Source organism: Pezoporus flaviventris, unplaced genomic scaffold (assembly GCF_033815535.1).
Source record: "Pezoporus flaviventris isolate CSIRO_AGI_PZ_B2104156 unplaced genomic scaffold, CSIRO_AGI_Pfla_v1 ptg000045l, whole genome shotgun sequence".
Lineage (NCBI taxonomy): Eukaryota > Metazoa > Chordata > Aves > Psittaciformes > Psittacidae > Pezoporus > Pezoporus flaviventris.
In genome coordinates this window covers 31,071,590-31,095,579 of record NW_026892593.1, presented here as the reverse complement: position 1 = coordinate 31,095,579, position 23,990 = coordinate 31,071,590, and the positions used below count along the sequence as shown (strand labels likewise).

The 23,990-nt window shown below is 42.6% G+C and overlaps 1 protein-coding gene across 5 annotated transcripts in view; it reads right to left on the bottom strand.

Annotated features, from left to right (window-relative positions):
* Positions 1-23,275, bottom strand: part of SRGAP1 (SLIT-ROBO Rho GTPase activating protein 1) — a 141,264-nt gene extending 117,989 nt beyond the window's left edge. For all 5 annotated transcript variants that reach the window (XR_009745971.1, XR_009745972.1, XM_061467841.1 and 2 more), the window contains exon 1: positions 23,073-23,275. Coding sequence is in view for 3 of the 5 variants with exons in the window: in XM_061467841.1 (XP_061323825.1) it covers positions 23,073-23,139 (67 nt within the window). In the remaining 2 variants the exon portion in view is untranslated. The remainder of the gene's footprint in view (positions 1-23,072) is intronic.
* Positions 23,276-23,990: the final 715 nt, after the last annotated feature.

Below are 23,990 nucleotides of genomic sequence, written 5' to 3'. Positions count from 1 at the left end.
AAAGAAGTGGCATAGGATAAGAAAGTATCATTTGAAACCACTAGAATAGTAAGGAAATGCATACAGAATCACTTTGGACATTTAAGTACGTAATTGGCAGAATATTCCTATGACACTGGGATGTCGATGTTAATTCTGCAATGTGAACAGCAAGTGCAGTGTGCAGAGTAGTAACTCCACACAAATGACAAAGGTTTCCCTTTCTTCCATTCAAACCTTATGCCTGCCCATTTTTTCAGGATGCTGCTGTTACCTGAAAGCTCAAACCTCAATATAATTTATGCAGCCAGCACATTTTATTTAATAACTAAACTCCTCTGGGATAACTAATAGCACAGATTTTCCCTTAATTGTAAAGTAAATCTAAAACCAAAAAAAACCCAAACCAACACCACACAAACTACCCCTTAGATCTTTTAACTGTTTTTGAATTTACTGCTCCATCTGACTTACAGCTATATCTGAATCCGGACAAAGGTGGTACAATTGGTCTAAATAGATCAGGAACTATTCCCTAAGCAGAGCATACTATACTCAAAAGTTTTTGCTTTAGATTTATTGATCCTTAGAAATTTCAGCCCATGTGCAACACCAGAAAGCAGTATCTTAAAATGAAACTTAGCAAGTACTTGTTCTGTTGGTACAACCCACTGACGTGTCAATAAGATCTTCTGCTTGACTTTAGTGCATTTGACAGGGCTTGATTTCTTTCTGGACGTGGAGTTAAACTGAAGCCAAAATGTGGAGCTGAAGTGGTATTTCTGTTCTGACAATGATGATGGAAAACCTGAAGCCAGTCTTTCTCAGTATTGTTTAAACCAGAAATTGAACCAGTGCCCGAACAGTTCACTGATGGGCTGTCTATCCATAGGTGGTAGGCTCCCAGAACACAGAAACAATGGAGTCAGAAGAGCCTTCCACACACCAGGAAGGCGCAGGATGATCCTGGCATAGACATTGCTGAAAGGAGCTATGGCTGTCCCCAGCGCTTGCTCAGGCCAGTTGCTTCTGGCAATGGAGGAACCAGGCTCTGGTCATGTCACCAATGTGTCAGCCCCAGACCTTGGAGCTCTGCAGCCCGTGGCTTCCAGAGGCTCACTGGTTTTGCACAAGGCTTCCAATTTGTGAATTCTGTACTGCTCAGCTCCACTACATTTATCGCTCAGTCTACCAGCACCTGTTACATCAGAAACAATGGGGAAAGGCTTCTGCCTGAAATACACGCAGCATAAGCTACGCTGACATCATGCTAAACACAGGCTAGCTATGAGAAAGGAAACCGCAAGCACAGAGGCCACCCCCAAACAGGACGCAGCTTCCAGGAAGTCACTACTGACAAATCCTAATAATTTACATCATGTTTGCTTAGGGATTATTTGCATGTAGTAAGGCAGAAATGGGAAAATAATCCCAGAGCTGAGCCTACACAAGGCAGCAGAAAGCACGGCCATAGAAGCAAGGGGACATTGGCTGAGGTTGCTAAGAAGGACTAGTTGCACAAATGACTCAGCTTTAGGTCAGTGTCAAATTCCTTTCAGTTTCTTCAGAATCATAAAAATCATCAATATTCATGTCTTTCCCAGCAAAAGTCTCATTCTTTAGATTCTCTTGTTAACAGAATAATCCAGGCAGAAGAAAGTTGGAAGTTTCTTTCTGGAACAGTGAGACCAATCCCTCTGCAAATTATTTGCATCTTATGGGAAAAATATTACTCTTTTTCAGTTCTATCTTTATCACACAAGTATTTAATTCTGGTGACTGCAAGCCAAAGTACTTCAGGAGGTTCATTACCTCTACATTACATGTAGAAATATACTCTTCTGTAACTTACACCTGTCTAGCCAAGACGTTCCATGTAGAAACAGACTCCCAGATCAGCGGAACAAACAGACATTCATGCAGTCAGAGTGCTATGAAATTCCTGAGGCAAGGGGCCGCTCAGAAGTTATGGAAGGCCTTCGGGAGCTGAAAAGTTCCACTATAGCCCAGGAGGTTAACCAATGGACAGCTTCAGTAGGATAAGGGTGGTAAAAAAATAAACTAATGAAAAAATGTACACATTCATTATTAAGGTATGAATTCTAAACATTATGTGGTGAATAATTCAACTAGTCTCTATAAAGGCTTGATATTTCCCATCCAGGAGCAAGCATCCATTTCACCACTGCAGTCACTTGAATTTTAAGGCTTCCCTTGCCAGCGGTAAACTGATCTGTCAAAGGCCACAAAGGATCCCATACAACAGGAATCAGCTTTATTGCTTTTTATTGTTCTTTCAGGCAAGAGCTATTTTAATCTCCCCAGAACCTTTGCCAGGCTGCTAACAAACAGGCAGGTCATTTGTGCAGAGGCTTTCACCCCACCATACCAAAAAAGAAGAAAAATAGTAGGTAACACTTGGAAAAAGCTGTTCTGTTTAAAGACAAACCAAAAAAAGCACATTCACATTGACACTAAAGAAGATTTGGAAGATTTACTTACTACCTCTGACACCTTACGTTTCATTGCGTGAAAAGTAAGATATTTGGTACGTGGTTAGCCAAGTTACGCAACTCCAGGAGACAACTCACCAAGCTCCTTCAATCCATGTAAGGACACTTTAATGCTTGTAGATTAAACACAGAAAAAAAAAATTAATGCCCCCGATGTTTTTAACAGTGTACAGCCAAAGAGATTTTCCTCTAATGGAATTACGAAACAGAAGCATGCCTTGTTCAGAACATTAACAGGCTTGCGTTTACTGCTGTCAGCACTGGACCTCCCAGTACAGCCATCATCCACATAATCAATGGAAATAGTTTACAGAGTGCCACCCTGGTATTAGTCAGACAGAGTTATTCACCCAAGGAAAGATCTCCTAAGTTTAGGAATACGAGTAGCATTTTTTAGCATGGAAACTGGTTTGTCAACAGGCATTCTTCTCCTTCACAAAACCTCTGACAATGCCAGCTCAGAGCAACAGTAGCCTCATTTACTGACGGGAAAAAAGGCGTCCCTTTGTACCATCAGTTTTGTGCCCTTTCAATAGCAGCTCTGGTGGCAGACTGGTGTGGACAATCACAGTGACCATCTGTGACTACGAGACAGTTAGCTGCAAGACTAACTTGGGTCTGACATTGCCACACCTTGCCCTGCTGAGTCTTTCATATGGCTTTGAAAAACTTAATGAAAATGGATACATTCAAAGCTGAATAAAAAGAGGTCTCAACAGGCTTGACCCTAAACCTAAACAATGGAACTGTAATGCCGGCACCATTGTAGCAACACGACAGATGTAGGTCGTGCTAGCTTTCATCTGTAGCTGTGACTGATGGCTTGCAATTTGCTGACAAGATGTATAAAGTTTCCATTTTCCTTTAGTTTGTAGGCATGAATTTCAAGAGTTCAATTAAGATGGCAGATATATTTTTTTGTTGTTGTTGCTCACAGAGAGAATTCTTGCAAAGACTATAGTTAGCTTATATCACTGACCTAGGGACATTCTTGTCCTAAATCTACTCGGCAGCACTTACTCTAGAATTATTCAGTATCAGGTTTAAAATGATTACAGAGGAACATCACTCTTTAACCAGAGACATTAATTCACAAAATCTTTAGTATCAATCCAGACTTTAATAACTATATACTAGCATTTCCCAATTGCTTTAATTATGGAATCTAAGCTGTATTAAATTTAGTTAATTAGCTCAATAAATCTATCCATCACAAACACACGTTCACTGCTGGTGCATCATTACCATGTGTTCCATCCTATGTGAATTTAGGCACAGATCCTAAATTTGAGCTAGGGAAAAACAAACAAACAAACAATATCTCCTAATCCACACAGATGACCTGACGAGTAGTCATGGGGAATTTTACAAGCAATGCATTTCTCTCTGTTCTTCCTGGACAGAGCAGCTTCAGGAATTACTCAACAGGAGCAGGGCCAGTTTGTGTTAGAGCTGTCCTAGTATGACAAAATGTCTCCAGAAGAGCAACACAAAAAGCCATCAAGACATGACAGCAATCAGTTCCCACAATACCCTGAATTTGTAGGCCACCCCTTTTCTCTGTACCGCCTTGGGTATTGGAACCTCAGGAGAACAGACTTTGGGCTGTTCAAGGACCTCCTACAAGCCCATGGGGTACTGTCCTGGAGAGAAGAGGGTCTAGGACAGCTGGTTGGTTTTCAAAGATCCCCTTCTTCAAGCTCAAGAATGGTGTGCCCTTGCGGTAAAGGCGGCCCAGCAGCCTCTGGGGTTGCACTAGGAAGATGTTGCCAGCAGGTCAAGGGAAGGATTGTTTTGCCTCTGCAACACTGCTGAGATTTCATCTGCAGTGCTGTGTCCAGTTCTGGGCTACCCAGTACAATGGGCATACTCGAGTGAGTCCAGCAAAGGGCCACAGAGATCATTAAAGCACCAGAGCATCTGAAATACAGGGAGAAGCTAAGAGAGTTAGGATTGTCCATCCTGAAGAAGACTCAAAGAGGATCTTAACAATGTTTAAAAATATCTAATCGGTGAGAGGGGACAGGAAGAGGGAAGATCGGAGACAGGCTCTTCTCAGTGATGCCCAGCAAAAGGACAAGAAGCAGTGGGCCCTAATTGATATGCAGGAAAAAAAGACCTTTTTTAACATCCGTTGTCAAGTTATTAGTATCTTCCTTATGTAAGGTTACCATACTGATCCTTGTGGCAAACAAGAACCAGTCATGATCAAGTCAGGCAACAGGAAGAATCATTTAGTAGCACATTCTATAAATGCAACACAATGTCCCTGCCTCTCCTTCCTGGTAAAGAATCCCACATGCCAGCTGAGGCTGCTCCAGGAGGAGGGAAGACAATAGTTTTATTCTGCAAATTAATTACTCATATGGGATGCAGCAAAGCGGACTCAAGATGTGGGTCAGGGCAAGAGATTTAAACAAGTTCCAAGAATACTGTTGATGTGCAGTATCCGTTGCACCTCCACAAGAAAGATGCAGTGTTCTGCACTTAAATGGAGTTTAATGTTCATGAATAAAACTGGAGTGTTATGTTTGACCAATGAAGATTATATCAGTTACTTAACGCAAAGGGCTACACCTTTCCTCTCCAAAAGTCTGACCAAAAGTCCAATAAGTCAATAGTAGCTTTCTTCTGAATTTAGTGAGTTTTGATTAGGTCCTTTAAAGAGGCATTATGGATTTTGCTCTGGAAAGCACTCTTTTGATAGGCAAGAGCAGGAGGATGTAAAATACCCAAAGAGTATAGATAAATAGGGAAACAGGCTGTTGTGTGCCATGCCCTAGAGCTTTTCAACCCAAACAAGAAGTAGAATCATTTGTTTCCCAGACAACAGCAGTCTTTTATCATTGTTGGATTCGGCATTTAAACTGCAGAAGACAGGCATAGGACAGATGGCCAAAGCTTCATCACAACCATCTTTTTGAGGTGTTCCTTTAAGAAAAAATCATTTAAGACAGGAGATTATTCCCCTGTCTCATCACACATATTAAGCCAGTAAAAATTAGATAAGCCAGCGCAAAAGAAAACCAGCTTTAAATCTGCTAGGCTTTCTCTTACCAGTGGCTGTTGGGAAGGGGAAACTCTATGTTGTGGTTTTGTCAAAGACAAATTAAGAAACCCTTGAAGCTAGCACACATTATTCCTTAAAGGTCCCAGTTTTATAATTTATTGCACACTTGCAATTTGCTGAGGCTGTGCAGGAGGTTACTGACTTCAGGAGCTTGGCAACAGAGCAATGTACACCCCAAAACAGACCAGAAAAGATCTTTGTCATTCTTCATGTTTAAAGGAAATACCACGTTTTATTTAGATCACACAAATTAAAGTATAAAGATGAGTAAAGGAAGAATGCCATTACAATGCGTGTACAGACCTAAACCCAAAATATAACAGTATAAGCATTGCTATTAATTTAACATTGCAATAATGGTATTTCCTGTATGAAAAATTAAAGTGAGCAAGAAAACCCCAACCACTGAATAAGTTGAAAAATATGTCCTTAAAATATCTTGACTCAGATGCTCAGGGATGTGGAGAAGGGGAATCTTATTTTAAGAGCTTCCCAAGTAAAAATTACTGCTTTATTGTAAACTCAGCACTTAACTTTGTAAACAGATGTGCTTCTTCCAAACTTCCCCCACCTCATCCATTGTTTTATTTATCTGATTTAATGCAAGTTTCTCTTACACAAAGCAAAAAAGAAGGCAATTGCAACTCATCCTAATTAAAGGTTTCCTTGTTCTATTAAGAACCTTACTTGACTGTTCAATACTATTGCCCAGAAGAACAATACATATTTAAATCTCTAATCCCCACAAGGGAAGAGAGTCCTTTGGAGCTCAGCAGTCACTACAACCAACTGGCTTGGGGACAAAAAACTATTAAAAAATAAGTATAAATTTAAACTTTCCTCCCGACTCCAACACTCCACACCCTGTACCCACCTATCTTTACATTTCTAACATGTTGTACACTTAGTCATGTGCAGCTGCCTCCTGCACCAGCTCATGAGGTCTCAGCTGTGGAGAGGGTGGAAGTAGGGACCATTAAGAGACAAACATTGTTACTCAGAATTAGGTATTGTGTCAGAGCACACCAGAACACACCACAGGACTTGGCGCTACCTCCCATCAGACTTTTGCAAACAAAAGGGCTCTCCAACAAACAGCTGCATTTCCCAGATAGTTGTAATCAGTAGCAAGACACACAGGACAGCAGCTTTCAGACAAGCTATAGATTTTGCAATTAGGAGTGACCAACAACCTCACCCCACTCAAAACAAATCCAACTCGGCTTTCTTCAGGCAACCTGCAGACGCGTGTCTGTAGCTGAGCTGTTTATCCTGCAGAATGATAATGAAGCATGATACCAACGACACCTGTAAATTCCATAGGTGGAAATGACTGACCACAAGAGTGTCAAACCTCTTAACATCTGGTTGGAATTTTGCAGATGTCTGTTGAAATAGCAGTATTCAGTTCTGTTTGCGGGCAGAATATAATTCAAGAGGCTCCCAAAGGAAATACCTTACAGTTCTCATCCATCTCTTGATCACTTGTATTACCTTCCCACACATTCCAAGTACGCTCACAATACAGGCAAGCGTGCACCAGTGATGTGACAGCATCTGCAGCTAGCCTCCAGCCATATAATGCGGTGCATACATACCCTAATTATGTGACATGCATTTCAGGTCACAAGACAACAATATATCTAGTCATAACAGAAAGAGAGCACGTGGAAGCTAGAGGGGCGAAAAGCAAGATCTTGGTATTCCATCCCTCCAAAGAAAGAGAAGAATAATCTGTGAAATAACAACTTGGCCTACAGCTTGCCCCAAATCCTAACAGAAGCATCTCTCTGCATGGAGTTAATTCTGATAAACTGGGTCTGGTCTATGGTCCATGGGCTGGCTGTCTTTGTTCAAGACTACAGGGTGTCATCAGTATGGATTCAGAGACTTGCATCAAAAAACAAAAATCACCACTTTCTGGTTAATGTATTTTATACACACATAATGCTCAGCATCACTATGCTGTCACCAAAATACTTTTCCCATTACAATGTTTAGGGAAATAGCACACCACATCTGTAAAGCAATTCAGGAAACTTTTTTGAAATATGAACTCAAAGCTTTTTAATATTAATATAACCTCTGTCCTTGAGGCAAAAGTCATTCTCCTTGTTCAATCATCTTTGGAACCATCATTCTATCGATATTGCAATTTCACAGCTAAACATATTAATAGGGTCATAAATATTCAGATTATGTAATAAAGACAGTGAAAGCAGATGATAAAGTGCTGTTAACATTCATTTACAGCAGCTGGGAAGGCTCTGCCAAATGTTGCTTTACATAACAGGTCGTGACGTTCTGACTGCATTAAGCTTTCTGATCACTCTTGCTTTATCTGCTATGATTTGGAGCACAATATGAGACAGCACAGGCTAACCAATGGATTTAGAAGCCCTTTCAAGCGCACCAACATTCCGAAGGTTTAAAAGATTAAAATATCGAAAAAAAGCCTCATGGTTACTGTCTTTGTGCTTTTGCATTTTATAGTGCAGAGGTGAAAGTGACATTCACATCATTTATTTCCATTAGCTCCACAATTCAGTGCCTCCAAAAAAATTTAAAAGGGAGTTTACTTTACGGTACCATACTTCAGTTAAACTATATGCAAAAAAGGGAAATAACACTCAGGAAACTGAAAACATCTCCACTACAGTTTCCACAAGGCATCTTGAGCACTACTAAAACATTCTGTAAAGTGGGCATAATCCTGTCCACAACCAACAGTAACTTTGTCTTGAGAGTTGCATCTGAATCAAGTGACAGCTCTTGCTTTTCTCCAGTATACTCTGCATTACATTTCCTTTGTTTCAGAACAGTCTCTGCTACACTTAAAAAGTCAGAATTCCCAAAGCATGGGTCAGATCATACAAGCTCTCAGGCAAGCATCAGCCAAGCACGAGGACTGCAGGACTAGGTCATAATGTTTTACTGTAAAAAACAATGACTAACAGTTTGATTCATTCATTTTGCATATTTCCATGCCAAAATTAAGCCCAATCCTGCAGACATTTATGGAGATTAGTAGCTCTAGGAAGGTTAAGAGCTCTGGTGAGGTCAATAAATTCATGTGTGTAAAGTAAACAAGGCTGCACGTAACAGGACACACATGGCAGCTACTATTCTGCTTGTAAAAGCAATACCACTTCATTCATGCCTCCAGCCCTGCATTAGTTAGCAACTATTCAGAGCACTGAATATATAACAAAGCCTAATGCTTTAACTGACTGAAATTTTACAGCAGTGGGTCTCAAGCTTTTCCCATAGCCAAGGCTCATTAGAAAGAATTGACATGCCTACAGACAACTGAGGAGTTTCAGCAGCACTTAACAGCTCTGGCTGCATCCCATCCCTATGGGGCACTGCTTCAGCAAGGCCCACCTCACTGCTTGCAAAACCACAAACTAAAGCAAAGGGGACCTGACTAATTACCAGATGTTAGCAAAAAACTTAGGCATTACAGGAAAAATTAAATTCACAAAGGGATATACCAGTAGTCTGCATCAAATTACAAGGAACTTGGTACCTGGTTTTTGATTTGAGAGGGCTATCTTCAGTCAACTTCTGGAGATTCTTGTCAGTTCATTCAATCACCTGAGATTAAGATCACACTTCACTTTAAATTAAGTGCTGTTGCCCAAGTTAGAGCAGAGTTTTGTACCAGACTTGGAGGAAAGACCAAAAGTGGGTTTTTTCAGTAAATTCAGTCTATTTGCAGAAGAACCACAGCATAAGCATGTCTTCCCAAAATCAGAGACTCTTGAGATGAGATTCAAAGGGGTAAGTCCAAGGTTATGAACACACTGTTAATAGGAACAGTGACCCATATGATCCTAACAACAGGTCTGAACCCCCACTGCACAACGCAATGTGCAAGTTGTAACCTAAAAAACTCTTTCAGAGCATCTTGCAAATAGACCTACAAGCAAGGCAAAGGTTCTCCAACTAGAGGTAGTTACAGCAAATCCCATGATCTCCCGTTCTACTGGTAATTTACGAACCGAGGAAAAAAGTAATTGTAGTGATGTTTTCTAAACCAACAAAAAAGTATTTGCAGTTAATTTTTACTTTCAAATATCCTAACATGAGCAATGCTAAGGAAAAACAAAGCCAGATAATGTAAACAGCATGTGCTCTGGAAGTCAGATTTTACAACTGTGAAGACAACAGATTACATGTAAATACTTAGGGAACTGAAGTTTTTAGTAAGTCTTCACATATATTCTATCTCCTTATTTACAGTGTTTTTAATATGCTTATAAGCATCCTCTTAACCAGTAGGAACTGCTAGCAATCCACGATGTAATAGCTATTCATTTAACTAAAATTCAATTGAAAACATTCATATTCATTCAAATTAAAACAAAAAACAAACAAACAAAAAGGTAATCAAATGAGTAGCCAGATAAATTACTGGGTAACCAAGTGGAGTGCAGAATAGAACTAAGAACAAATTGCTCTTGCCAACACAAAATACATCAGTGCACAAATTCAGAAACATACCTGAAGAGTCTTCTTAAACCCCCTTTTTAAATTAAGTTGAAAAGGATTTGGACATTTTCATCATTTCCATCTTCTTGCCTGATTCTGAGCTACAGTACTTTGCACACAACTGCTCAAATAACCTCACTTCACCACATGGAGCTTAAGTAGTACAAGTAGAGAATATGCATGTTAATAAACCCAAGTAAGCCCAGTATCTGTAAGTACCTTGACTTCTTGAGTACTGTCTGCTGCCCTCTAAAACAGTTCTGCAAGGAAATAACCTGATCAACTGCCACGTCCAGGTTTCCTACTTCTTACAGCTATATTAATACACTGTAATCATTCCCCTCTAGTCACTAAACCCCCAAACATTCACTGTTATTTAACTAACAACTACAGGCTTGCTCAGTAATATTTACAGACCCACTCTCCTTCTTTCCTCCTTAAACCCAAACCTCAATCCTGCTCTTCACAGATATGAAATAAGTCAGGAATATTTGCAGACTAAGATTCTAGTGGCTGCAATGAAAGCTGTTTGTGAACCTGTGATCTGACAACTGGGGAGCAGAATTGCCATGGGACAGAGGCCTGAATATGTTCTATGAAGCGAGTGCTGCTGCAGAAGGAGTCACCAGAGCAAAGGTTTGTCCAAACAAACATTCATTGGTGACCCTTTCAAATAACTCTGAGCAAATTTTTTTCTTTTTTTCTTAGATTTTTCTGCAAAATTAGAGACAATCTGCCAAAAATTGCCTTAAATGCTGGCAGAGTGTTAAGATTAAAAAAAACAATTCGAAGTAAAGGGTTGGGTTTTTTTCCTATATACTGTATAACCACATGCAATGAATAAATAACGCATCCTCCAAATACTTCTCCCTCCAGATTAATGCGGTAAGTATTCTTAATTTAGAATGGTCACAAATATACCTCAATCCTCCCTCCCCCTTCTCCATTTCTTTCCAAAAGAAGTAAAGCAGAAACACCTACTTGCTGGAATACATAGTGAGAACCATATCTCTCAGGTGACTGCTCTAACTACCAGGCAATGGATTCATAATCACTCTGTAAACAATTAAATATTCATTAAGTCTGGGAAAAAGCAGGAGAGCTTCAACAAAAAAGAAAAGAGGGAGTCTTATCCCAGAATACTCTATTCCCTAGTTCTCAGGGCAATCACTTGAAAGGTGGGAGAGCTGGATTAAAGACTCCATTTTTAATAAGATAAAGGTAGAAAGGTGTGAAACCAGACTCCTCATGCAAACGATCTGATCACTAGGAAGGATGCACTGATCAGATTCCTAATGCTACAATTACATACATATCTCCACATGGCTCAGCAAAAGAAGCTAACATTTTCAGGTCTTCTCTGGTGGCAACTTAGATGACATCAGCATGGATGGGGCCAACACTTACCTGCTGCCTCTGCCAGCTGAAGGCAAGGCAGGTTCTAGTCTATAAATAAGAGAATTATGTTAGTGAGGTGCTGAGTTTCAAATTATAACTCTCACCAACAGTCTGCAGAATAAACATGTAGGCCAGTATATGCAGCCACATAAACATACCCACAGACACCTCTGAAGTGAGACTACAGCCAAAGGGGACCTAAACATGGCATCTGAAAGGCAAACACAAGAGTTAGGAGTTCTTTTATGGACTTAATCCCTTAGAATATTTTTCACCCTAAGCCTCTTTGAGCCCACACGTAAGAGTGTGAAAACTGTTGGTGTAGTCTGAGAGCAGAGACCTCCCCATTCCATCCAGCAACCACCACAGAATGACACAGAGGTACACTTGACCACGTGGAGGGCCACCAACAAGACATATGCTTGGTATCTCCTTCAACAGTCCCTCTGCCAAGCCACCCCTCTCACCAGTAACCCACTACTTTATTAGTCAGGGTGCCATGTACTGGAGAAATTACACATTGGCTCTTATTTTCATTTATCTTACCTTTTTGATATATAAAAGGTTTTCTTGCATTATCAAACCAGTTATCAGGGGCTGTCCACAAAGGTTTCCAACAGATGCTCCAATAGTCAGGCAAAAGCTGCTAAGCAAATTTTAAGCCTATTAGCTACTTGGGTTTTGGTAGTCAAGAGTTATCCTTGCTTTTCCACCAGCCTCTCAGCACTGCATGCTCCACTGCAGTCTACTGCAACATACATATACTTCACTGGACTTTCTTACAAAGATAAAAGCAGTCTCTAAAGGAAAAGGTGATCCAGTTTTCCATATGTAGGTACAGTCAGCCAAAGTCACACGATTCCATATTTGCTTTCCCTTGTTCTGCCATGTTAGCAGGTAGAAGCAGGGCTGCAGCCCTGCTCAAATACAGCCTGTTCTTCTTGTCCACAGTTTTGCCATTAACATTTTCATATTTTTCTTTACTTAAAGTACCAGAGGCATCTCCACAAGACCAGATACCATGACTCCTTAAGATGACTTTATTCAGATTAGTTACCATAATAATGCATTAAAACCTTGTCAGAAGACACATGAAGCAGGAAGAAGTCTCAAAGGAGGGTTGGAGAAAAAGCAATAAACCCCCAGCTCATACCGCATAACCTCTCAGGCCTAGCAGAAACCTGAAAAATGAACATTTTATGCTATAGTCCCATTTTATAGGTTCTAGCTTAAACGTTTGTTGATAGAGAACTGTCTGTCTAGACTTCAGTGAAGGTCAGCAACTTCAGTTAGGTAAAAAGGACAGGACAGTTAGAGATGCTCCTGGCTGTTTGTTTCTCAATAATACCATACGGTCAAGTTTGTGAAGGGTAGTGTATTCTACCAACCCACATGTAAAGCTAAAGACAGCAGCAGGAGTACTGCTTAAGCAGCATGGGATTTGACCCACAACTACAATATCATGGCATCAGAAGTGGCTGGCAATTAAAGGATTACAATACAAATTCATGATAATCCAATGAGCTCAGCTGCAGATGCACACAGACGGCTCATAGCAGGTTGCTGGGGAAGATATGAAGCTGAGTGTGCACAGGCACTAGGTGCTGCCAGGCTCCTTCACAGCACCTTTGAGGAGAGGAGCACCTAGTAGGTGGGGACATGCTACCTGTACCGGGCTCATCTCTTCTGCACACAGGACCTTCACCTGCTCTGCCTGTGGCTGACACTTCAATGCAATGGTATCTGAGGAGATAATGCTTTTGGTTTATTTTCTGACATAACATTAAGAATCTCACTAACTTTATGCAGTTACTTAGAAATTACATGAAGGCACAAATACATGAAGGCAGCCTTAAAGAAAGGCACATAATGCACACAACCCTATTACTTTAGGTCTTAACCTCAAGTACTCTGTTGGGCAGCAAAGACAGCATAATTATCAAGCTCTTGAACTTAGATCAGGTTCTTCACCTAAATCAAGTTCTTAAACACACCAGCTCTCCCTTTGCAACACAAAACAAACAAGCTACCTTTCCATTACACAGGTGATTCTTCATGGAGCTGATATTATTTATGCCAAGAATGCAGAGATGTCAATTTGCACAAGGCACCTATGAACAGAAGCTTATATACTTTCATTTCCAGTAATCATCAAATTAGTGCTTTGCAAGAGGAAGAGCATGCTGTGCCATTTAAACACAACTTTGGTGTGTTAAGTATTCTATAATAAGGGTCAGAACTTTTTTTCTTTTTAGTATATCTTTTGATATACTTTGACATTTGCATAAATACTGCCAAGGAGTAAAAGTAACTTTATGCCTATCAACTTAGTCACAGTGTGTTTTGGTACAGAGGCTTGTATTGCAGCATACCTAGGAAGCAAGAACAATGACTAGTGGCACTAGACAGCTGTCTAATGCAGTGCCCCGAGCTACCACGAATGTAAAACTTTCAAGGAAAGGGACTGTGTGGATCAACAAGGCCAGTCTCCTGTTACCACACGCAATCCTAGTTTATAATCTTTTCTATACTGGACAGTTGGCATCTTCAAAAAAAGAAAAAAGAAAAAAACAGTAATGACAAAAGGCTAAAGTTTGGTTTTGGGTTTTTGTTTGTTTTTTTTTTTTTTTCCTCAGCAGGAAAAATAGAAGAATAGAGCTTGTTCTATAATAATAATAACAATAATAATAACAAAAACCCAACAGTGACTTATAATCCATTCGATTTCTCTATTACTTTCTAAAATAGTAACTTAACTGTTGAGTTCGAAAGTTTCGGTTCAAATGCTCACATTGGTTCCGAATGAATACTTACTTTATCTTGCCTCTGACCTAGCACTTCAGATTGTTTATCCTCTCCTGTTAAAAAAGAGTCAGGGGGGAAAAGCAGAGAACAGCAAGGCTTGAAAGACGACAGGTTGTTAAAAGAACAGAGCCATACAAGAATTATCACTGAATCTTATTAGACTTCTGCTGTACTCCGTCCTTTGTAAACACGAGCAGATTCCTCTGATCTTCAGGAAGCAGATATTCTGGAACTGGCTAGAACTGTAAAGAGTGCTTTCTTTTACCTTATGAAAGAATGTACACTGGAAAGTGAAAGGGGATCAGCACATCTCCTTATTTAGTTTAACACACAGCCAGAGCAAAGCCAAAAGTGTGCACCACTCCACATCTGGCACCTTGGAAGAAACAAGTCAAAGCAGCATTTTGAAGACTCCCAACACAAGACAGCACCAACCCACTGCTAGCAGATCCTACACATGAAGTAATTCAGATGAGTAAGCACTGAGTCAGTTAAGGCGTCTGGACAATCCATTTACATGAAACTGAAGTAGTCAGTTATATTTCCCACAACAGCTAATTATGTAAGGGGTTACAATCATTACTTCCTGAAAGTCATCATCCAGTAAACCAGCTATATTTGCTTTTTATTCCCAATAAAATTAACAAGAAATACTATACCATAAGTGCTTTAATTACATTTTTTGTAACTTCTGTTTCACGATAAAAAATGATTTTATGTCTACCGCATTGAGAATGCTTTGGTCAATATGCTAATACGGCTCTCTTGCCTGCTTGTCAGCACTTCTACATATGTTATGTGAAGTCTCGGGAGGTTGCAACTGAAACTCAAACAGGTTTTATTGGTCAATAATACATAACAAAGTTAATGGGGGTATTCTCACTGATGAATCCATAATCAGACTTCTACGCAAGTTCATAGCATCACAGAATGGTTTGAGTTGGAAAGGACATTAAGATCATCTAGTTCCAACCCCACTGCCACGGACAGGGACATTCCCTCACACTTTTTTCCCTTCTTGCCACTCTGTAATTTAAAGCAACCCTCCCAGATGCTATGAGGAAGGTAAATGAAGATCAAGTACCAACATACCTTTGGAGGGACGTCATTAAAACCAGATCAACTGCACTGCCCTGCACTGGACAGAGTTAGAAGTTAATGACATAGGTCATCCTTAACGCATTTCCGAGGTATGATTATTACAGAACCACATCATAAATCATAAGCTTTCTCCACAGCATTTACTAAGGGCATTTAGTATTTTTGCTGATGCTTGTTTCCTACATATTTTTCTGATGTAGGAGGCTGGCTTATTTTCTTGACCAAATGTTTCAAGTGGAAGACTATGAAGAGCACCTTCTCTTCCTACATGCAACATCTACCGCATTAATATGCACCTAAATTGGTGCACAGTGGGATTATTTTATTGTGCCAACCATAAACTGTTTTCTCCTTCTAGAGAAGATAAACTGTTCATTATAATGTTTGCACTCACTAGCCATGAGCAATACAGTAATGACCAGGGCCATGCCCCTATACAATCCACTTCTTGGAAACAGAATGTTAGATTTGCTTGGGGTTGTTTCCAAATCCTTCTTAATTTTCCATAACATAATTCCATCTCAATCTCTAGATTTATCAAACAGTCACCTCCAGGTAAACTCCAGGTTTCCAGTGGGTTGTATAATGCAAGAGTGAATACTGCATCTTGAAATTCATATGGGTATATGCCTGAGAAACAGTGACATGAACAGAGGAGAATGAAGGGCATATTGAAGAGATTTTCCTTGTTCAGTTACTAAGCTGTAGTTTTGCCTGGACAAGACAGATTAGTGGGCAGAGCAGAAGTAAAACATAATACACCACCTTTAGCCTACCAGGTGGCTATAACAGACTCGTGACACAAGTGTCTGTGTCTAACAGAAGATAACTTCCACAAGCTGCAAAAACCAGTAGATTCCTCAGGAAGTGGTGCCTCAGGATTACCATTCCCATTACAATAGATCAAAGTGAACTGTTTGTCTTAGAGCACTCCCACAGGACCAAGCCACCACACAAACTGCCCTAACAGCCTGCCGTGTTTAAGGCTTGGAAACAAAGGAAAAAGAGCAGCGATAACTAACTCCTTTGGTTTTGGTGCCAGATATAGTCTTGGTAATGTAAAACGCATGCAGCAAGCAGTCTTCCTGTGCAGACAGCTCTGCCTCTCACCCAGAAGATGCTCCCATGCTCTCAGAAATGGCTCTGTGTGCTTCAGACCAAGTATCTGCTCCTGCAGAGCCTACCGGAATCATTCCTGTTAGTGGTTATACCAGCAGCGATGGCAGCCATTGTGCCTTCAACCCTGCCTCCAGTTTTCAGCTGCTGCTCGTCCTCTACACGTACGTGTGTACATACACACATACCCCCACAATCTCCTGGACTCAGGGTGCTAGGCACAGTGCCCAAGAGACAAGAAGTGGGAATGGAAAAGACACAAAGTGACTTTAGGCAGAACAGGCTATTCATGACTCACAGTTCCCAGACTGCCAGCTGAGAGCAAGGTCAGCCAGCCTTGCCTTGGAGATGGCCAGCACTTAATGGCCTCAGCCCAGCCAGCTCAGAGCAGACAGCACAGGGGTGTCCCAGGGAAGGTGGATAGGTAACTGGCAAGGTGGCAGAAGCCAGTCACAGAGGAAATGCTGCCATGAAACTAAAACCTGCAGGAAGCAGAGGGAGCAGCACACGTGGTGCAAGGAGCCCTGGTACACATTTAGACTAATCACTCACAAAAACAAACCCCCACACTCCAAAGCCTATTTTGCCCCGTGAAAGCCAAGCAGTAAGAGTAGATTAGACTCTAATAGGGATTAATACAAGTTAAGATAGCACTGATTTCCACTAGGGAGACGAAAAAGGTTTGGCATGGGATAGCGTGACAGCTAGATGTAGCAGGGGCTCGGAAAAAAAAGGTTAAGGGAAGAACAAATACCGTAGGAGCTTCCACTGACACCTGTCTAGCTCCATTTGTGCTCTCCCCCAGGTCCAGCCCACTCCAAAACAGAGATTAGATGTGCTGCACTGTCAAGTCATGGTCAGTGATTTCTAATAGGCTGTGTAACGGTCAGCAGGGGATTTCTTATCCAGTCTCAACAGCACTGACCCACTTTTTTCCAGTGCTACCATCCATCACCTCTGACTGACAAGGAGACCAGTTTTCACAATAGGCAAAAATCTAACCCAAGCAAAGTTTGAGGCAGAAAATGAGATGAATTTCAGATGCCATTCTGTCTCACTGCAGCCATTTCAAAGCTATAAGTTTAATTTTATTAGCAACAAGGACTTCAGTTCATAAAAATGTGACCAATAAAAGATAATGGCAGGAAATTAAATGAACCTTAGCATGATTTAGGGCATTGCTCTGCAATAGCAAAACTGCACAGAAAGTATGCTTGGAAAAGCAAAATAGCACCAAAGAAGTGATCATAAAAGGATCCAAACAGCTTCAGAGAGTTAAAGCTTTCTTCGAAACTAACAAAAGAAGTCCAGGTATGCAAAAGACATACACACTGAGTAAGCTTTATGAATGACATATTGCCAGAAAGAAACCCTGGTCAGACAATCCATTCATTGCTCACCCTTTCACGTGTGCTACAGCAATTACGCCTTTATTCGCCTTTAAATTCAAGTAAAATAATAAAACGTAGTTTCACGGCAGTACTGGGAGACACCAGCTGCAGTGTGTGGTCAAACCAAGACAAAATGCCTACTTTCCTGACTGTTGGCCCCATTTTCAAAATGGTACCGAGAAAAGGCACTTTTTTTTTTTCTCCAATTATATAGCCATATAGAGGCCAAAAGCTCTGAAGTTCCTCAATGCTGATCTTTGGAAAGCAGGTTTTTTGTAGGGCACCCCTCACCCCTCAAGTAATATGGTGCACACAGTACTGAACTAAAACAAGTTCCTTAGTTTTCATCCCAAGAAAGCTGTGAGAAGAGCAAGAGCACTGAATATGTAATCACAAAATAATAATAATAAATAATAATAATAATAATGAGACTGTTCAGTTTATGACTCGACTACCTAAACCTGCAGACACCCCTTCTCGCTGCATACCCAGGGACAAGCTCATTCACATTTACCCAGACAACTGAAGTTCGTGCTCTGAGGGGAAGGATCAGAGAGCAGGAAGAAAGTAGGGGAGGGAAAAGGTAAATACTATCCTTCATTAGCCTGTCTCTCAAACAACATGTAACTCCAGCTGAAAAACAACACAGAGAACAATACCCTTTCTGTCTAAGACAAAACTCATTGTGGTCAAGCTCTTTGATGGGAAAAATTCCTACCAAGCCACACTTGATAAACTTGAACTTTGGAAACTGGCAACTGTTCTATCAGGATTTTTTGAAATAAACCTCCACAATTCTGGCATCATACAAGGCACCACGGTTCTCACTAGGAAAGCTTTTGTTTCAAAATATTTGTAAGTTTACTATAACGTCAACCTAATTTGTATTTCAGAACTTGCCCCTTCCTCAGACGGGTTTCTGTTGGTGGTGGTGGATTAATTCTAGGTTGTTTAAATCTGAAGTTGAAATTCAGTTTCACAAATGAGAGTTGTCGTTACCCATAAAAATTAATTCAGCAGTGTAATACAGTGTTAGCAAGTTTTTCTGGCGGAAAACACAAGTATTTTGTTCTGAAGACCAAGCAAATGGTGATCTTAGGGAAGTGTCTCCCTTCACAAAGCTGCTTTTGGGCTTATATTTCCACTCAGTCACTTCCAACTGGAAAATGAAGGTGGTTTTTCCACAGTTCCCAGCATCTAAATAGTCTTCCCTCAGTCCTTTGCAGTTGGAGATGCAGTTGCTTGGAAGGCCAAGAGACTGTTGAGCTCAACAGTTCAAACCATACAAAGGAACTCACTGAATAGACAGGCCCAGATAATCAGTCAGCACAATGCTTACCTATCCAAAGCACATTTCTCCTGTGCACAGAAGGCCAATTACAAGTCTTAAGGTAAGCATGCCAGTTTTACATTTGAATGATGAAAGCTATTGAGTGGCATACCCCATCCTCTGCTACTAGTACACAGTTTTTCTTCAGAGGGAGAGAAGGTATTCAAGGTCTCACTAGTTCACCCTTTACCATACCTGAGATACCCACATGGCCATCAGAGGATGTTCTAGTATTTGTCCACTACTGTGGATTGCTCAATAACTTTATCAACAGACACTAGTTGATGTTATCAGCAGCACCAAAGAGCAACTGGTCATCAGAATACAAAAGGTAGGATAGTAACAGGCTATTATACTCAATTGAGCTTTGAGTTAAGGAATGCTGCAAATAAATCTAAGTGAGGTCATGTATTAGAAGGTTAATACTCAGCTCTTGTCTATACCACCAGTCTGCTGCTCATTTAAACAGGACTCCTTTCACTTCCTAGCTCTAGTTGTATCCCTCACCCCAGTTACAAGTTTGGTAGGAAACCTACCTCTCTAATGACTTCAGAGGGCCTGTACAATTATCACATTCTTCAAAAAAAGCCCACATACAACTGATAATCTGGATGAACCAGGATATTTTAAGAGGCCATTTTACCCAGTTATCTAGTACCATCTGCAGAAAGTCTACGAGGCACACTGCCCGAGTCATTTTAACAATAATATAAGGTTTTGACAGTCAGAACTGTCAAAATGTTCTTGACTAAACAAACTCTTGATGCCTTCCCTAAATCATTTGATTTAGAAAGTGAAATGCTGCCGAGAAGTAGGTGCTTCAGCAAAATTATCAAGTAACAAGTTTATACTGGAACTGAAGTATACCAAGATAACTCATTTCCAATGAATAAGAGTTACAGAACCAAGCAATACTCCCAACGTGCCTTTACATCTGTAAATTCAGGTACCTATCATAATATCGTTGCATCACCCAAAACAATGGGTATAGGTAATCCCCCACTCAGATCTACCTTCAGCATTTAGACATCCTTAAGATATACCCTTCTGCTTTCTCTATGCTGCTCCTTTCCGCTATGACTGGGATAGCTCTCTACAGAAATTAGTCTGAATAACAGGGATGTTGCAAAAAAAAAAATGTGCAATAAGATGTTCTATCCAGCAAGTCAGAAGTACCTTGTCCACTTCAGCTTGACAAACGGGTGACATCTGCAGCTTTTCTACTGTTTCTGTATGAGCTCCACTAATGGCACAGCCAATCTACTGATACTGCAAAAAGTTCAAGGAGAAGATGTCAGTTTATACCACCCAGGAACCGGGCAGAACAATTAACATCCGTTACTGCTTCCTATTTGAGGATTTAAGAGCAGAAAAACTATGTGAAGAACGGCACTGTTAAATCCTCATTTCCAAATATGGCACCATACGCATACCCGACAGGACATGTAAATTAGAGGCCCCTCTTTCTCCAGTATCAATATTCAGGCATCTTACAACAGGATTTACAACTGCAAACATCAGTGGTATGGTTACTGAATTGCTTATGCTGGTGCTCAGAATGCTGGGCTCTAGAATAATGAGCTCAATCCAATTTCATAATAAGGTAAAGGATATATGTGGCATTAACATTCATCTGCATGCACCTGTCCAGAGGACCTCAAATGGCCAGTTTGGAGCCAAACTGTCCACATCCCTCAGGTTACTAAACTCAGCAGGTGAGAAATGAGCTAGCCATTGCAAACACCAGAAATCATAAGCAGCAAGAGCTTTTTGGCCACACCCTTTCTCCTATCCTAATGTATGAAATTTTAAGTAGTATATAGGGACCTACTTTTCCTGCACTGCCTTGGAGTTACCTTGCTGGCTAATGAGGACTGCTTTCTTAGCTCTTGAAACCCCCCAGTATCGAAAGGATTTTCAAGTTACCACACGATGGCATTGGTACTGTTATAGTACCACTGAGCTATCACCAAGCAGAATTACATCTTGGCACAGGCAGCTCTTGCCACCAGAAATACAATTGTAGTCATACTGGTTAAAGCAAATGCATCTCTGGCTACAATTTCCAGCCCAGCATACTTTTTCAAACAGCTGCTGATCAACAATTCAGGCAAGACAGTTGAAACCAGACTGTACACACCCCAGACCACCACAAAGGAGCAAAGCAAGACAAAATTGCTACAAAGCCATGTTTCTAAATGCCACTTCCCTCTGCAATTATGATGGCAGACCATGACACTAAAGGAGAGCTGAGTTATCAGAGGTGCTTTCTATCTTAATCTCTGTTGTTTGTGAAATGATCCAATATACATAGCTGAAGGGCATGGCATTTTTCCTTCATTACTCAAAAGATCAGCTTATATAGCAACCGGCTGTAGTTAATAAAGGCTGAGACTGTAACAATCGAGGAAGTAAAGAACAGTGTGCACACTCTGCAGAGAGCTTAAGATCTTGAACAGTTTTTCTGCTCAGTGATCAAGACAAATCTGCACTATCTCCACAGAGAGGCAGAAGCACCAATCCTCCAAGGGCTCGATGGCAGTGAATCCACCAGCTACGTGAGAGCTGCCTCAGCCCTGCCCATGTCAAACGCTTAAAGCATGGCCTACCTGCTAGCTCAGAAAAGATCCCTCACTGCCCACCTACCTGGCAGGTCTTTTATTTTAAGCCTAAATCCCTTCCTGGACGCAGAAAGAAAGACTTTCATTGGTGAGCTGTATTTTTCACAAAAAAAAAAAAGTTAAGCTTAGAAAGAAGACAAGTCAAAAACTACTTCTTTCAGGAGTAAATAAAAATGCAATGAAACTCCAAGAATTGTCTTGAAAACTTGATCTTGCAGGATCAAGAGGAAAATTACTGTGCAATTACAGGAAGTCAACAAACGTTCCTCCCACTCTGTTTCAGACACCTCAGTCTGAAGGTCCCCAGCCCTTGCCTGCATGGGACAGGAGGGCTCCTGGAGCCCATGGGGCACGGGGACACACTCCTGCACATCGCAGACTGCGGGCAGCATCAAGGAAGGTCCACCCCACGTATATAAAGACAAACGTGTGTCCACACCCACATCATTTTAATAGAGTTCAGACATCGCATAGCTTTTTAAATGCTGCATTTCAGGTTCGCATCCATCTCAGAGCTTGCGTTTATTGCAGTCTGTGTATTATGCAATATATTCCCCGACAGCACCCAGAAGAAAAGGGTGTGCACCAAGAGACCCACACCCCACCGCCCATGCCGTTTCTTTCCCATCCTCTGTTCCACCCAAGACGCTGGCAGCGGGGAAAACGCTAGGCAACGAGAGGAAACTCGAGGGTCTGGAAGCGCTGGTGGCTCAATCCAGAGTATGCCGGCGCTGCCCTTGGCACAATAGTTGGATGCAATACAACCGGGCGATGCGAGGCTGAAATACTTCCTGGGATGGCTGAAAGGGCTCATTCAACAGTCAAGGGTAATTCTTTATTAGCCGTCTTCTACAGCCCAACACAGAAACTACAACCCTGAGGGGAGGGTGGGGGACACAGCCATGTGCTTTAAGAAAGGAGCATGGCTCACTATTGTCTCCCGACTCAGTTTAACTGCCAAGCCCTTTTCAATTCCATTTTTCATCCCCCTCCCTCGTGTCTCCGAAGTCGGCAGAGGAAGGGAAGGCGCTCCGCCGGGACACCGCCGAGCTGCCGCCCGGCCCCGGCCCCTCGCACAAACCGGCACCGCCCCGAAGTTCAGGCTACAGGGACCGACCACCCGGCCGGCGATAGCGATCGGCCGGCCGCGGCCCGCAGCCCGGCGAACGGGACCGGCAGGGTGCTCGTCCCGCCGCGGGGGCTCTCCCCACCTCCGCCCCGCAGCCGGGAGGGGTCCCCGCTCCCCGCGCTTACCTTTCACTTGACTTTCATACTCCGCTATAATCTCTTTGTCCTTTTTGAATCTGCTCGGGGTTGACATTATCCACTTGCTTCTTCCGCTTCTCCCCCTTCTTCTCCTTGTTTTAAATTATTATTATGAATTACTGATACTGTTCTGGAGGGGCTCCCAAGTTCTATGAGATGGCCACAAGCCCGAGCGAGCGCGGCGCCGCGGGGGTGGGGCCTGGCCCCTCGGGAGCGCCGCCGGCACGGGAGGCGGCGAGGCAGGGAGGCGGCGATCAGGCTAACCCCGGCGCGGGCACCATCGCCTCCAGGCACCGCCGCCGGCAGCAACGCGGTCCACGGCCCGGGGCCGCCACAGGGTGGGGCGGCGCTGCGGCGGGGCACCCGCTTCCACTAGGCGAGGGCGGGGGCTCGGCGGCTGAGCCCCACCATTGTTATCGCTCCTCACGCACTGGGGAGACGGGAAGGGAAGGAGGCAGGCAGGCAGGCGGCCGCGCTCGGTCCGCACGCCGCAGGCACTAGTTACTCCTGTCGCCGCGCTCGGCTGGGTGGGGACTCGCAGCCGGCGCCCCGCCGTGACTAACCTCGGGCGGCAGCTGCGCCGAGGCGCATGTCCCAGCCCCGCACCCGAGCAGCGGCCGGCTCGGGGCGGCACCCCCACCGCACCCTCGAGAGGTGTCTCCGGGATTAAACTTCTCCCCGCCTTCCCACCGCTCTCTCCTCCCTTCCTGCCTCCCCCCCGCCAAGTCCCCGGTGGCGCCCGCTCCGCCTCCCCCTTGCCGGCAACCGCCCACCGCAGGCCCCGCCGCTCTCTTCCCCGGGGTGTCCCGCGGCGGGCGGCCTAGCAGGCCCGGCGGGGAGGGAAGAGGTCGCCGTCCGAGGCCCGAAGCGAGCGTATTGGTGGCCGGGTGCCCACAGGGGACGGTG